The following is a 16,366-nucleotide window of genomic DNA, read 5'->3' as shown; positions in this document are numbered from 1 at the left end:
GAGCTCAAGTGAGTCATTGCTTTCACTCTGCCATATTGGCTCTGCCGCCCAAATTTTACCCTCTTCTTTTAGTGAGCTTGGAGTTTTTATTTTGCTTAAGAATGAGATTGATATTTTGCTTCTTGTCAATTTCAAAGAGTAATTTTAAAAAGTTCTTTAGTACATATAAAATCGTATATCATTATTCACGAATGGATGAATGACTGTAAAGATTATCCATAGTGGCATGAAGTTTTTACCTTGCTGCTGTCCAGCTAAAGTCTGTTCCAACACAACAACTTAACCTTATTTAGGGTGAGGCCTATGCAAGAATGGAAGGGAAGGGGAGAATGAGTAAATGAATGTGTGTGTATATGTGTGTGTTAACCAATATCAGAACTGGAAAGATTTTAGGGGTAATGTAGTTGAAACCTTTTCTTTTCAGGTAAGGAAACTGAGGCCCAGAAAGTTTGGTTCTACCTAGTTGGTCCATTGGATATTTGTTTTGATCATATTTGCTTTCAGTCAGCACTATCAATTGTCTCTAGCTCTTGAATTCCAAAGAACCGTAATTTTGGTTTATCAGAATTTCTTCTGTTCTACATTTGGCATGGATTAACAATATCAACAAACATTTAACCATAAGCAAGGCATTTTTACTAGGTAAAATGTTATATCATTCTGATCTAAGACAAAAAACAAGAACAAAAGCAAACTTCTGGTTTGGGACCTGGAAAACATGATGTTAAGAAAGGAGGTGAGGAACAAATAACATCATAGTATTGGGAGGAAAGAACATTGGGTTTAGAGTCAGAAAACCTGTGTGTAACTTCACCTAAGAGACTAGTTCTTTTATCCAGTATGCTTTCATTTCTGCTTCCTTCTCCTTTGACTCCTGCTCATCTACAACTCTTCGTTCTCCTACATTTTCAACTACTTTATTATCGCTGCAGTCTTTTGAATCCCTAAATTCTCTATCTAGCTTTCATCACATTTTCTAAACCTTCCTAATGTCCTTTAAACTCATTTCTCCTTCTTGTTTTTCACTCAAGTCATTTTGTTGCTTTTTCTCCCACACATCCTTCTCCTACTTTAATTAAAAGCTAGTTAAAACCTCACCCAATGGATTTTCTCAGGTTTATTACATGTCATTCCCCTCCACACCCACAATAAGACAGCCAAACTAGTCTTCTTGCTATTTGTAGTTCATAGCCCTCCACTGTCCACTTCCATACTTTTCTTTGTGCTGGCTGTCCCTCAAGACTGGAAGGCATTCCTCGCTTCTATTTCCTCAAAGTCTCTAGTTTCCCTCAAGATTAAATCTGAGTCACCTTCCATAGGAATGTTTTCCTCCTACCCTTAAATGCTTGTGAATTCCCCTAAAATAACCTTGTATCTATTTTTATCCGTTTTGTATGTACCTGAAAAAGCAGCTTCCATTCATGCCTTCACATCTTGTGTAATTCTTATTTACAATTTTCATCAGATTCTCCACAAATAACTTACCCAATATGCTAGAGGCCCCCCTCTAAGTCTTTTTGGTAATATTTCTAAGGTACCCATGGAGCACTCAGGCTGTTCATCTGTTATATAGCAATTACTTTTCAGATCATAGGCTTCAGAACAGGAATACATGGGTTCAAATTCCAATTCTGACACCTCCTAGTTGTGGGACCTGGGGAAGTCAAGTCTATAAGTTCCAGAGAAGATACCGACCTGAATTGGTAGAATTTGTTCATCTTCATAGCTCTGTATACTAATGATATCATAGTGCTAGTCCTCATGGCTATCCCAATCTACCTACCTACACACACACATATACACACACACACACACACACACACACACACACACACACATCCCTTCAGTTAGACTGTATGATCCTTGAAGGCATGAGTTATTTTTGATTTTGTCTTTTATATTTCCAGTTCCCATCACAATAATTGGTAGTGGGTACTTATGAAATATATATTGATTGAATTAGAACATATATAATATATAATATTCAATTTGCTTTAGGCCACCTATCTGATACTTATCTTGCTCTCCCTGATTTCTAAGAACCAGACCCATGAACTCTTTTTTATTTTCATAACAATTGGATAAATTGAAATTGAGACTCTTGACAATACAACACAATAATTATAATTCAATTTAATTGATTTCAATGAATATAGGTAAATGATCTCATACTTTTTTCTATCTATCTTGTATATACTTAATTTACATGCTATCTCCCCCATTAGAATTTAAACTCCTTGACAGTAGGGACTATTTTAACTTTCTTTGCATCCCCAACTCTTACACAGTGTTTAGAACATAGTAGGAGCTTAATAAATGCTTACTGACATTGATGATAGTGGTGATAAGGGTATATGAAGGGTATATGACAATGGTACTGAGAAATATAGTAAGCACAGAAGAAAAATTCTTATGTAGAGTTGTGTATGTATTCCAGTACTAAAATGTTCCATTTCTCTCATTGATGTGAGGATTCTCTTCTTTGCTGCATATCAGATCCTATTTATGCCTTCTCATCTTGTGTGATTCTGATTTAGTCTTTCCTTAGATTCTTCACAAATAATTAATCCCATATATTTGGAGGCCCTCCTCTAGGTCTTTTTGTTAATATTTTCAGGCACCCATGGAGCACTCAAGTAGTCCATCTGTTATATCACACTTTTAGGATTACAGACTTTAATGATATCTCTGAAAAATACTTGAACCCAATGTGCATCTCTCCCTTGTCCCATGGGTCACCTGTAACTTTGATTCATTAGAGATTAGGATGTTCTAATATTCTTATAGAAAATGACCTGGGGCACATCTGTGTTGAAAAGATGAGACTTTTCAGCAAATAGAAGTACAGTGTGATCAAATAACTTGTCCAGGGTTGCACAGCTAGTAAGTGTCTGAGGCAAGATTTGAACCCGAGTTTTCCTGAAGCCAAGTCCACTGCCTTTTTAGTTATACCATATTGAGTTGATAGATTATCTGATTGCAAGTGATAATATTGGCAGTAGATATTTTGAATTCATTTCATTTTTCCTGTATGGACTATTAGGCTGGTCTCTTTTGAATAATCCTTGATCTCCCTGAAGAGTTCTTATAACATGTTAATATGAATATCTAATTATCTAGCTGACTATCTGTCACTCAAAATAATTTGATTTTTCATTGCAGACACTTCCCAAAATCCTTGATAAGGTGGCACCTGCATTTGCAATCAACAGCTGCAGTTTCCTGGTGGAGAAATCCAGGGCTTCGACCGCTCGGGTTGTTGTGTGGCGAGAAATTGGGGTGTTGAGGAGCTATACCATGGAAAGCAGTTATTGTGGTTGTAATCAAGGACCTTATAAAGTAAGTATATTTTGCCCTACAAATTGGCAAAACTTTCATTTGCCCACTTGGGACATCCTCAGCTGTTCTCTGAAGATAGTGGGAGGTCTATGTTCTAGGCTATGGCAGAACACTCAAATTGCTATCAACAATACTTGCTGACTTATTTGATCAATTAATTGAGTGTTTATACTCATGGGATGGTATCCTTGGTGTGTAGCACCAGAGTAGAGTGTATAGGGACTCCAGTGCCTTGAAGTAGAACTGATTAATGGCTTTCGTCCACTTGCAATAGAATTGTTGCTATTTCCAGAAAGAGTCTGGTTTTGCCCATCCAACTGATGCTTTTGCTAGGAGGCTGGAGGGAGCCTCCTCTCCACCTGCTACCTCAACAAAAGATAAAGTCTCAGTGCAGTGCTGCAGAGATGACTGCATTAGCTTTGGCTTGGTTTCATGAATAGGAAGTTGTTACTATTTTCTTTAATTGAACAGAACCTGCTCAATCATGGAGACAGTCCATGAAGAGAGGTCTTATATTCCAGATGGGCCTGTGCTTTTGGTACTTACTCAAGTTAGTGGCTCTCAAGATTGTCATAATATCACCAGAGCCCACTGATGTGTGTGCACTGTGTGGGTCACTACAGAGCTGGTGTGGGATTTATAACAAACTGGTGGGAAATAAACTCAAGGATTAATCATGTTCTTTCTACAGCTATATTAACAGCCCAAGCAGCTGGGTATCTACTTCAGCATACTGGGTTAGCTGTTCTTCACACACTTCCTCCCAAGGGCCATAAATAATGGACTTTGTGACAGGGGCAGTGTAATGAACACATTTTAGTTTGTTAGGAAAGATGATAGACAGCTCCTTGGTGACATCCATTCACACCAAAAACATCCCCAGCTCACAAGAAATAAAGCATATTACACTGGTTCTATTGTTCTCCTGGGACAAATAGGAAGCACTTGGAGTATACAAATTCACCCATGATTATCTAGAATTCAGTAGAAAATGCCATGCAAATGAACAATATCTACCTTTCCAAGTGGTTGTAAAGTGACCACAATTCTTGTGATACTTCACCAGAACTGGAATGCCCTTCTGCAGACTTGTGTCTCACTTACACCTGGTCCTAGAGTCTTATGAATTCAGAATATCTTTCTCTTGGAAATAGCATATCTTGGTAAAATGTACCCAAATAATTCACATATATAGGCTTCTTTTTGGAAGTATATATTAATCAATCACACAGGATTAAAATACATGTGGATTATTTAGGGGACATTTTAACTCAAAGACGAATAAGCAAATCTGCCAGAGAATTTTTCAAAACATGACCACATAAAGTAGGTTCACCCAGAAAACAGTTAAATATGGTTATATCTTTCCAGGTTTCCTGAAATTTAAGACATTCATATTTTTCATTAATCAAAAGGAGAAAAAGATGGTTCCTCTCACCCTTAGGTTCAAGTGGACAGTAATTTCCAAACCCAAAGAAAATGTCTCCAGAAAAGAAGCTCCAGAAACTTGAAAACTCAAGACTCAGGGGTTAGAAGGGAGGTTGGACGTATTTACACTCTTTGATTTTGTTAGTGTTTCACTTTGACCATGAAAGGCTATCCTCCATCATTTTTCCTACCACCGGTTTTTAATGTTGCTTCTTGGAGGAGCGTGGGAAAGTAAGGAAGATAATCACTTGACCTAAAAAAATTGAACAAGTAATATATTTTCCCTACTTTTTTCCTCCTTCTACTGATAATACTTGCCCCTGTGGATCAAGGGGTTATTTACTTCTTCTTTCCTTGTTTCTGTTTCCTAACATCCATGTGTACATGTCAAGTGCTTAGCACATGTGACTTTGCCCAATCAGTTTTCCTGAATTGAATGGATTGCCCAATATTCAATTAGCATAGCTACAGAGAATACTCACATCAGTATCTTTGTTTTGGAGGGATCTAGAAAGAGCCTCACCACATTCTTGCTAGAATATTGTTGTAATATCCTGAAAAATGACTTTCTTAATAATAGTCAGATATTTACCTTGACAAAAAGTTGCTTAATTAAGTTAAATAGAATTACAGTTATTCCTTCTGTATTGTGACTTTCTCCATTGTAGTTTCAATATACATCATAGATCAGCATAAGAAATTTGATGAGAATTTTTTGGGAGTTTTGAGGAAGTCACAGACAACATGTGAAGGCCAAGAGACAACACAGAGCTTATGACCAAAAACTTAACCCAAATTTTACAATAAGGAAGTATAAATAAATACCTCATAAAAGAAAAAGGAAAAATTCAGACTTCTTCCCTGGTGTGAAAGGAGGGCCAAAATTTTTTTTCATGGATTTTCTGGATTGTGGGGGCACTGTTCTTCTTACCCCTGTGATGTGGAAGGGATAACTGTGTAGAATCTAGAGCTGAAAGAGACCATGGAGGTCATGTTGTTGAGAAATAGTGTTTTATAAATGAGAAAACTAAAGCCCAGAAAAAGGAAGTGACTTGCCCAAAGTCATATGACACACATACATACATGTGTCCTTCCTTCATAAGAATATAAATATTTTTGCAGTTCCTCCAGTTAAAGCAAATTTAAAGTAGTTCTAATCATTTTCCCCTAGTACATATATGTACATATATATGTACATATATATATGTACATATATATGTACATATATATATGTACATATATATATGTATATCAATAGCTATATATCTATCTCTCAGAGCTAGAATTTAAATTCAAGGCTTCTGACTCCAGTCTTTGGCTCTTTACACTGTACCCTAGTGTGCATAAGGTATATGCCTCATTTCAAACAGGAGCTAATGACCATCTTAGTTAACATTTGTTGAAACATGTTACTCTTTCCATTGGTATTATTGATCTACTACAGTTACACCCCCATGAAATAAATGTGAAAGTTACATTTTTGAAAATTAGAATTTGACAAATCTAAGTCCAGACTAACTATCTCCCACAAAACTCCCAGTGCAACCCATGGGAATGGCATATACTGAAAGGCAACCTTTGTCAACTTTCTGATAAGATGCTATTCAGGTATCAAGCCAGGGTTTGCCCTTTGCGATATTCCATGTAGACTTTGGATACAGTAACTGTAATACAGAAATGAAAGAAAACTAGCTAGAGAAAGTTCCAGATAATGCCAGACCTGAATTCGCTTCAACACTTCCACATTTTTATATGAAACACCTCTCAAAAATGGATTGTTTTCACTTGCTCTTTGCAATTCAGTCCTTCCCCAAATTTCTGAGTAGCTGAGCAGAACTGTGGAGAGTGAGCAAGGGGACTATGAGTAATTTTACATGTGGGGGCCTGATACAAGGGAGAGAAACCAATGCATAGTTGGATGTTTTGGTGGGGATGCTGTTTTCAGGTCTATAATGACATCGATGAGCGATAAAGCAGCACAAAAATTTCCATCCTGAACATATTGCAAATGATTTTTGTGTGGTAGAATGTTGAATCCCAGTTGAACCATGAGGTTATTTTTCTAAGGTCATCTTTCCATTTTTTGTTTAGCATTACCATTTATCCGAAAGATGAAGGATACTTAAATATACTCAGGAGGGGCATTCCTTCCTTCCTTCATAAGAATATAAATATTTTGCAGTTCCTCCAGTTAAAGCAAATTTAAAGTAATTCTAATCATTTTCCCCTAGTACACCAAGTACCTGATTTGTTAGTATTGAAATGACATATCTTTTCTTACAGTGACATTTATGTTGGAACTACATAAAGGAACACAAGTTATTACCTCCAGATAATCATTATTAATATATTTCCCTTTTATTTTCCAATCTTTAAATAGTTTCCATCTCCCCTGCCCTTTTCAATTCTCATGCTTTTCATTTTTCAAGGATTTTTTTTTCAGTTCAATAGTGAAGAACTTAAGTTCACATCTTCTATTAATGTTGAAGTCTCATCCACTTAGATGATATATCCTTTACCTACTACTACATGACTCCTCTGAAGCTATCAATTAGATTAGCCGAAGCTAAGGGCCATATCCTATTAGGGAACATTTTAAGTAATCTATTTGTATATGGACAGTTGTGTATTTCACTGGAAGTATGTGCCCATTTTATACTGGCTTTTAGTCATACATGTGGTATATTTGGGCATAAAATAGATTATAGCAACTTACCTTGGAATGGTGCTTGATGTACAAAGCATTTTCATTTATGAAATTACATGTTAAAATAGTTCAATAAAGCATATATTAAGGTATTACTATATTCCTGATAGTATACGAAGTGCTGGAGATACAATTATAAACAAGCAAGATACTTACATTAAATAGTAACCCCACAATAATCCTTTCATCAAAAAACTTCAGTTTTAATGAGGGAAAACCACATATAATGGTGACCTGAAATGTCCAGGGCTATGGTGTGGCAATGGCAAGATGAGGAGGTGACAGAAATGTTGTATAGAGGCCTCCTTCCAGGCAAGATAAGCAAAAGCTCACCTATAGGAGTCCAGTGTTCCATGGGCACAGTTCAAGTTTTCAGTAGAGGGGAGGAGATAAAAGTGATGGCCAGAATGCAGGCAACATGGTGCAGCATTGTAGGTACCATTAGAGATGGTCAAGAAATCTATGAATTTTGTTCCTGTTTTACTTCACATATTACTATGTACTTGCTCTAAATATTTCAGATTGAATGAGGAACCTGAGATCAGAGAAAAGACATGACTTGAACAAATTCTAGCCCAGGTTGTGACCTTTTGCTCCTTAAGTCTAGGAATAGTGCTGGGTGAACTGGGATTCCCTAGCAATGGGAATTTAGAAATAGCTCCTTCCTGAATCAGGAACCCATACTATTTTTGTGGGGTGTTTGTCCCTACATCAAGCTATATAGCCCTAAGAGAGAACCTTTGGCCAAGGAAAGTGAAAAAAAAAAAAGAGGTGGAGCTAGTGTGACAATGTATCTGCTATCTTTTTTCCTCTGTAGAGAATGAATGCTAACTGCCAAGTGGAGGTAAGAAGATAATCTAGAAACAAGGTATAAGAGTAATACACTATTACTCTCATAACCTTTTTTGCCTAAGCATGAAAGGATAGTGAAGAAGATGAGAGTTATCCTATGGGAACTGGGAAAGATCTGTGGTATAAATGGAGTGGGGGTGGAAATGAAGATAGAAAATGACTAAGAATGAAGATCTGTGGTCTCTCAGCCCTACCATGAGGCAAATAATTTTAGTATATGATAGGGATGAAATTTACCAGAGTAAAACATATGCATTCCCTGGGTGACATTTACCATGGCCACACTCTAATCCATGATAGCGCTTACTCAGAGAATGACGCAATGGTATTTCAAACAAGGCTTATAAAACACAACTGAAAATACTTTGTAAATATGTGTATTGAGAATAATTTGTTAGCAATGTGTTTTGTGTAAAAAGTTAAATCATCTGATTTCATCACTTACGATTCCTTTCATTGGGTGGGTATTTGGACTAGATGGAGTCTGAGGTCTCCTGAAACATGTTATACTTCTACGATTCTATACATTTTGATGTTCTGGAAGGAAAACTGGACTATGGATCATAAGATCAGGTTCTGGCAATTATTAATTCAATGACCTTGGAAAAGTCATTAGCTTAATAACCACAATTGTAATTTAAGAAGAACAGTGGTTTACTACCACGTTTCATAAGGTAGTGAGAGTATTTTTTGGTTTTAGATAGATACTACTTATAGTTTTAAGGAAAGTTCACTTATTCCTATACTGTCTAGAGTTTTTAATAGGAATGGGTTCTGTTTTTTGTCAAAAGTTTTTTTCTGCATCTATTGAGATAATCACCATTTCTCTTTATTTTTCTATTGACATGGTCAATTATGCTGAGTTTTCCTAATATTGAACCAGCCCTGCATTACTTGGTATAAATCACACCTAGTAATAATTATTCTTGTGATAAATTTCTGTAATCATTGAGAGTATTTTTTAAACTATCCATTTTGTCATATTGCATGGTGCTATACTATTCCATTATGTTACTATACCATAATTTGTTCTGACCAATTGAAACAGTTTAAATCAGTTCAGACCAGTTCAATACAGTTCCAACCAGTTCACATCAGTTTAATTCAGTTCAAACCAGTTCAAACTAGTTTAATACAGTTGAAACCAGTCTAATACAGTCCAACCTAGTTCAAACCAGTTTAATACATTTTAATACAGTTAAAACCAGTTTAATAGACTTTAATGCTGTTCAAATCAGTTTAATATATTCCAAACCAGTTTAATCCAGTCCTAACAAAATCCAGAATTAATTTAACAGTTTAATCCAGTTCAAACCCAGTTCATACCAGTTAAAACCAATTTAAACCAGTTTAATCCAATCCAAACCAGTTTAATAAAATTCAGACCAGTTTAAACCAGTTTAATCCAGTTCAAACTGGTTCCAATCAGTTAAAACTGGAGAAGAAATAGTGAGAAAGTCTAGCTATATGGATGGAGAAGATGGAGTGATAGTGACATGCATGTGGCAAAGTTCCAAATGTTTCCTGTATTAGTTAGAAGACCTTGGAAAAATCACTTCACTTTTCTGGATTTGAATTTCCTCATATATCATTGAAAGATAATTAGGTTATCTCTAAGGTATCTTCCATCTTTAAGATTCTATTATTCTATATGATACCTTACTATGTAAATGCACATGTATATCCCTAGTCTCGGGACCCTATAGACAGATGTGTTAATGTAATTGGATTTCAGTTAAATGTTGGTACTGAAAAAAGACAATAGGTCACTAATTGTGGAAAATCTAGGGATTTTATATATACTATAGATTTAGGAAGGATAAAGCCCACCCCTCCTCCCACCAAACCAAACCAAACAAACCCTTATATTTCTTTTGTATATATTTACTTATGTGTGTATTGTTATATAACATGAGCTTCTTAAGGTCGGGGACTTTTATTTTTTCTCTTTGTGTTCCCATGGCCTAGTGCCATGTCTGGAGTATAGTAGGTGCTTAATAAAATGCTTGCTAATTAATTAATGGAGAAGTTTTAAAATCAGTATCAATCCAGAATGCTGACCAGGTAGTTTCCTGCCCTGAAAAAGGACACTCTTCTTTAAGAAAATTCAGTCAATAGAATGAAGAGAAGCCTTCAACTAATGATTCTGGTAGTTATGAGGAGGGTAATTAAGACTGAAGTGGACTTAGGTTCTACAGAGAAAGGTATTTGTTTTCTCAGTGACAAATGCTATAAAGAGAAACACATGGTTTAAGACTGGGTTGGGAATTGGGCAATATGGGCAAAAAAGGGAGAAGTTATAATCACTGAGGGAAAAACTGATTTTGGCTTGATATTGTCTCCATTTTACAGTTAAGGAAGCTGAGAGAGATGAAGTGATTGGTCAGGGTTCTACAACAAGTGCCTAAGGCATTATTTGAACTCAGGTTTTCTTGATTCCTTATCCTTTTTTTAATCTTTTATTTCATCTGGCTGCTCATGTAGTTAGAATATTAGTTTCTAATGGTTATAAAAATAGATGAGTGTAATGTGGTATAATAGAAAGTATTTCTGATCTGAAGTTAGTTTATATTGGTTCAAATCCTTGTTCTACTTACTTAGTATTGACCAAACTACTTCATCTCCCTAAACCTCGGTTTGCTCATCTCTAAAATGAAAAGTTTGGATGAGATGATCTTTGGGGTCTCTTCCAACTTGGAACCTATGATTCTATGAATATGTTCTGCCTGGTGGTCTTCAGCTAACTTTCAATAAACAATGAATGGATGTAATATTATTGTTATGGGCTAATCTCTTTTTACTAATGAAATATGAAATCTCTGAATCATAAATACTCTCTTCTGGCAAAATTGTGGGCTGCATTGTTTTTGTTTTTGTGTCCTCAGTATCTAGGATAGTGCCATGTGTATAGCTGGAGATTACTAAAAGTTTATTCAGTTAGCCTTGTCATTGGCCTCCTCTGATCATAAAGTCAGGAGAATAGGTGTTTCCATATAATCCCTGAAATCAGAAAAAAAAAGACCAAGTTAATTTTATAGGACCAAATCCCAACTCTACCTTAACTAACTGTGAATTGAGAAAGACAAAGAGGAAGCAGTCCCTCCCTTCTAAGTTTCAATTTCCTCACCTGTTAGACTAGGCATTCTTAAAGTTCTTTTTTAGCTCTATATTTATGATCTTGTGAGATTTTTCAAAGTCCAGGTATTATAATTAGTTTTCAGGGTTGAACTTGAGTGTCTATTTTAATGAAAGACTTTGGTAGAGGACAGTAATGCAAAAGAAAAAAAAGTTTGATGTTGCTTATTTTTAAAAAAATCTTTGTAATATGTGCGAAGAAATAAAGAAGAATGGAACAGCCCAAGTAGACTTAAAGAGAAAGGAAATCAATGGGGAACTAAAAGAAGCCAGACTGTCTTGAAGCTTAAGAGTATTACTCAGGAAATAACAAAAACAATATGATTTGAGGCCTGAAATTCTCAGAAATCTCTCATTCTAAGGGAAAGGACCTAGCAAGTGGTCCTTGAAAACATTAATGTGGGAAAGAAACTATAAAATCCAAGAGTAGAGTATAACAATAGAATATTCAAGGTAGGTTGGAAAAAAGGGTTCAAGAAACTTATTTTGCCTTTTTGCAGGTGGAGGGCTGCATAGGAAAGTCACTTCCCATAGACATACCTTACACAGACCAGAGAGAAGAGAAAGAAAAAGGAGGGCTCACAAAGTGGAACCATGTGTTTAGCATCTTACTGCTGTGACCATGGAAAATGCTTTCACTGTGCTCTGTGTCTATTTAGATACAGGCATGCTTGCCTGTCAGCAGATTGCATGCTGGGGCTAGAACCAATGCATTTGGGCTGCACAGAACAGTCTTTTTCTGCTAAAGTAAAAGGTTGATATCCATTAGTGATGGTTCTAGTCCCAAACTGAGTCAGTGGAAGAGGGAAAGCCTTAAAGGACTTCTTTAGTTCCCCTCAAGTACTATAATTCCCTGCCGCCCAAAGTTGTATATATTACACAAGTTAAGCTGAAGGAAATTCCTTAGCAAACAATTAGACTGAGCTTCTGAGTGTTAAAAGGCGTTCATTCACATGCCTCTTTTTCTTACCTCCCCTAACTTGATCCATTCAATAGGAAAAAAAAAAACGTAAAACATAAAGAATACACTAAAGGGTGATCAGGGGAATGCTCAAACTACCTCCTTCAGAGGTAGTATAATCTATACACAGTGCCTAGCATGGTGCCTTGTACTTAAGAAGCACTCAGTAAACACTTGTCAATTGATTATTCAGTTGAGCAGATTCTGAATTCACTAATGCCAGTCTAAACCATTATAGTCAGTAGAGTGCAGTGCTATATTTATAAATATGCACACATTTTACCAGGTGTTGGTCACTATTAGCAGGGTGCAGGATCAATGCACAAGCATTATTAAGTGTGTGACAGGTACTATACTAGACTATGGGTATACAAAGACAAAAGTAAATTAGTCCAAGCTGTTGAAAAGCTTATAATCTAGCCTGGGAAGCCAATATGCATATGTGTATGTATGTGTGTATACATATATATGTATATGTACATGCACACATATGTATCTACACATGCACACATGAGTATGACTATGCACATATCCACATGCATATGTATATGCACATATATATTGATAAATGAACCCATACTTAAATGGCTAGATATGCGGTATTTACACACATGTATGTGTACATAGACATATGTGGTCATAAATGTGTTTGTGTACATGCACATATGCTTGCATGGTTATATGTTTATATATGGATGCATACAATATGCATATATAAATAACTATATAAGCTAGGTGGTAAGGTGGATAGAATGCTGGGCCTGAAGTCAAGAAGACTTATCTTTCTGAGTTCAAATCTGGCATCAGACACTTACTAGCTGTATGACCCTGGGCAACTCACTTAACCTTCATTGCCTTAGTTCCTCACCTGTAAAATAAGCTGGAGAAGGAAATGACAAACCACTCCAGTATGTCTGCCAAGAAAACTCCAAATGGGATCACAAAGAGTTGGACACAACTGAAATGACTGGAAAAAATGTATATACGTGGATATAGATGCAAGCATATATATGGATCTATATACATATACATAGGATGCATATTATATGTATACATAAATACCTATATAAAGTCAAGAAACTATACACGCATATACATATATACATATATACATATACATACACATGCATGTACATACATACACACATATATATGTGTGTATGTGTGTGTGTGTGTGTGTATATATATATATATATACACATATATATATATATATATATATATATATATATATATATATATATATATATATATATATATATATATATATATACAGAGTCTATATTCACGTGTACATTTTATAGCTATGACACTGTGGCCCTAAGAGACAGCATGCACATATAAAATATATATGTATCTATATATACACACACATACAATGTACATATACATATATGTGTGTGTATTGATATAAGTGTATATGTATATGTGTGCATGTGAATGTGCATAGATAGATAGTTGGGGGTGGGTTATAGGAGAGAGAGAGAATTTGAAGAAAAGTGTAAGAAACTGATATAGCATTGTACAGTAGAAATGTGATAGTGAGGGTTTTTGATGGCAGATGTCCAGTAATAGCCAGATTTGACATATCAAGACCTATAGAGTACAGATAGATAATAGTCTCTATGCTATGGCCTGAAATCAGAGGCAGAGGTATCCCATGCAGTATTTCTTATTTCTTGGGAAGTACAATGAAGAACTCTGAACTTTGAGAGTTCTTTCCCCTAGAGCAATCATAGGATTGTAGAGTTTGAAGCTGTTTTAAAAGTTATCTAGTTTAACTTAAATAATTTTACAGTTGCTGAAACTAAGGCCTGGACAGGTTCAGTGATTTGCCTAATGTCACATCTGTAGTAAGTGACAGAACCAGGATTTGAACCTAGGTCTTCTCATTCTCAAATAAGTGCTCTGCTAAAAACCAATGTTTTCTGGTCTCTCATTGCCTCTGACAGATAAGATTTAGTAAATGGAAATCATTCCTGTCTATGCAATGGCTAACCTGGGACAGGCCATGTAAGAACAAATAATTGCTGCAGCAGCCATTCAGGATAGGACTCCTTGCTGAGCTCCACATGGGATAAGTTACTCTGTCTTATGAGCCAGCGTGTTGCCAGGACGTGGCAGCTTTGGCTTTTAAGAAGTTTTAATCAAGCTGAATCTCACAAAGACACAGAGCACAGCATGCCCTGAATCATATGCCACAGGAGTCCTAATCTGATCAAATCCATTACCACGAGTATGTGTATGTTAGGACCTCTGAGACAGAGCTCATGCCAAGCTCCTCAGTCTCCTACCTCTGATGCTCTCTTCTGTCTGTGGTTTGACTAAGCTTTTACTTTCCAAAGCTCCTACTTCCCTCTATCTCCATCCCAGTTTTCACTATAAAGACATTGAATAAACAGAAAATTCACCCCAGTGAATAGGAGGGCTGATACTATGTTCAATTAGTTATCAAGCTTGATCAACTCTACATCTCTAATATGTCTTGCATCTATCTTTGTTTTTCCATTCCCACTGCCACCACTGTAGTTTAGGTCCTAACATCTCACCTGGATTATCAGAACAACGTCCAAAATAGCTTCTCTACTTGTACTGCCTCCTGAGCCTTCATTAATTTTGTGGTTGTTCAGTTGTTTCGGTTCTGTCCAACTCTTCATGATGCCATTTGAGGTTTGCTTGGCAAGATACTGGAGAGGTCTGCTGTTTCCTTCCATAGCTCAGTTTTACTTATGAGAAACTGAAGTAAACAGCTGCCTGGCTAATTCTTCGGAAGCATAACTCTGTCCTGCTAAAAACTTTCCCATTAGCAGACAGTGATTCCCATTGCCTACCAAACAAACCTGGAACTCAGTCCCGCATTCTAAGCTCTCCAAGGCAATTAGGTGGAACAGAGGACAAAGTTTAGAACTTAGAGTCAGAAAGACATGAGTTTGAAACCTGCCTCGGACCTGGCTGAGTGAGCCTGGACAAGTCACTTAACTTCTCAGTGCCTTGGTTTCCTCATCTGTAAAATGAGTATGATAGTAATAGAACCTAACGGTGTTATTCTGAGGATCAAAGAAGATAACATAGGTAAAGCTTTTTGCAAACCTTAAAGTGATGTATAAATGCTATTATTTTTTATTATTATCATTATTATTCATTAGAGGCCAAGCAACCTTCTTAGTTTTACTTTTTCCATTCATGTCCCCAGCATTCCAGACCATGTTGCCATTTCCTAAACACTTTCCCTATTTTTCTGCTTCAGCCATTTGCTCATACTGTTTGATTCCCTCCAGATGGAATGACCAACTCCCCACCCTGACCAAAGCTCTGCTGAGAGAATATTTTTCCAGGTTCTTCTAAGTCCACCTCCAACACTGCTTCCTCTATGAGTTCTTCCCCTGTTCTAGTTGGAATGTTCTTTCCTTTCCATTATTTCACTCTCTGCTTTGTATTATTGCTCCTGTTGTAAAATTTAAGACACTATTTCGCTTTTCAGAGTTTCAACTTGTCACATTTATCTTGTTTAAGCTTTATTTATGCCCTTTTTTTACACTCTAGTCATTTGCCAATATATGTCAGACTATTTCTCTCCCTTCCTCAATGACTCCTCCCTTATAACAAAATATGCAAAACTAATTGTTAAAACAACCATGCCTGAGTGAATAACATTCTGAAGTTGTAGCCCCTCGCCCCTTTACTAAGAGGAGAGAAGCATGTTTGAAACTGTTGAAATTGAAAAACCTTTGGTCCATTAAAATTAATATATCTAGGATTAAAAGGGAAGAGGTCAAACAGGGAGCAGTTAAGCTTTGGCAATCCTTGGAGGAGGAAGACCCTTGCTCCCATACAAGAATGTTTCAGGGCCTGGAGTGAGCCCAGAGAGAGTGTCACATTTCTCTCTCCTCCCCTACTTTGACCATTGGGTGCTCTTATGAACTTTGCAGGGTTAGTTTAGAAGA

At 36.3% G+C, this 16,366-nt stretch overlaps 1 protein-coding gene across 1 annotated transcript in view; it reads left to right on the top strand.

The window, feature by feature from the left end:
* The window catches only part of AGBL1 (AGBL carboxypeptidase 1), a 910,143-nt gene that overhangs the window by 429,796 nt on the left and 463,981 nt on the right, over positions 1-16,366 (top strand). The window contains exon 19 of the mRNA XM_020963428.2: positions 3,163-3,339. Within this exon, the coding sequence (XP_020819087.2) occupies positions 3,163-3,339 (177 nt within the window). The remainder of the gene's footprint in view (positions 1-3,162; positions 3,340-16,366) is intronic.

This window comes from Phascolarctos cinereus, unplaced genomic scaffold, assembly GCF_003287225.1.
Source record: "Phascolarctos cinereus isolate Bilbo 61053 unplaced genomic scaffold, phaCin_HiC Scaffold_3;HRSCAF=262, whole genome shotgun sequence".
NCBI classification, from domain to species: Eukaryota; Metazoa; Chordata; class Mammalia; order Diprotodontia; family Phascolarctidae; genus Phascolarctos; species Phascolarctos cinereus.
Note: the sequence above shows the minus strand (reverse complement) of the source record. Positions and strands in the feature narration are given on the sequence as shown.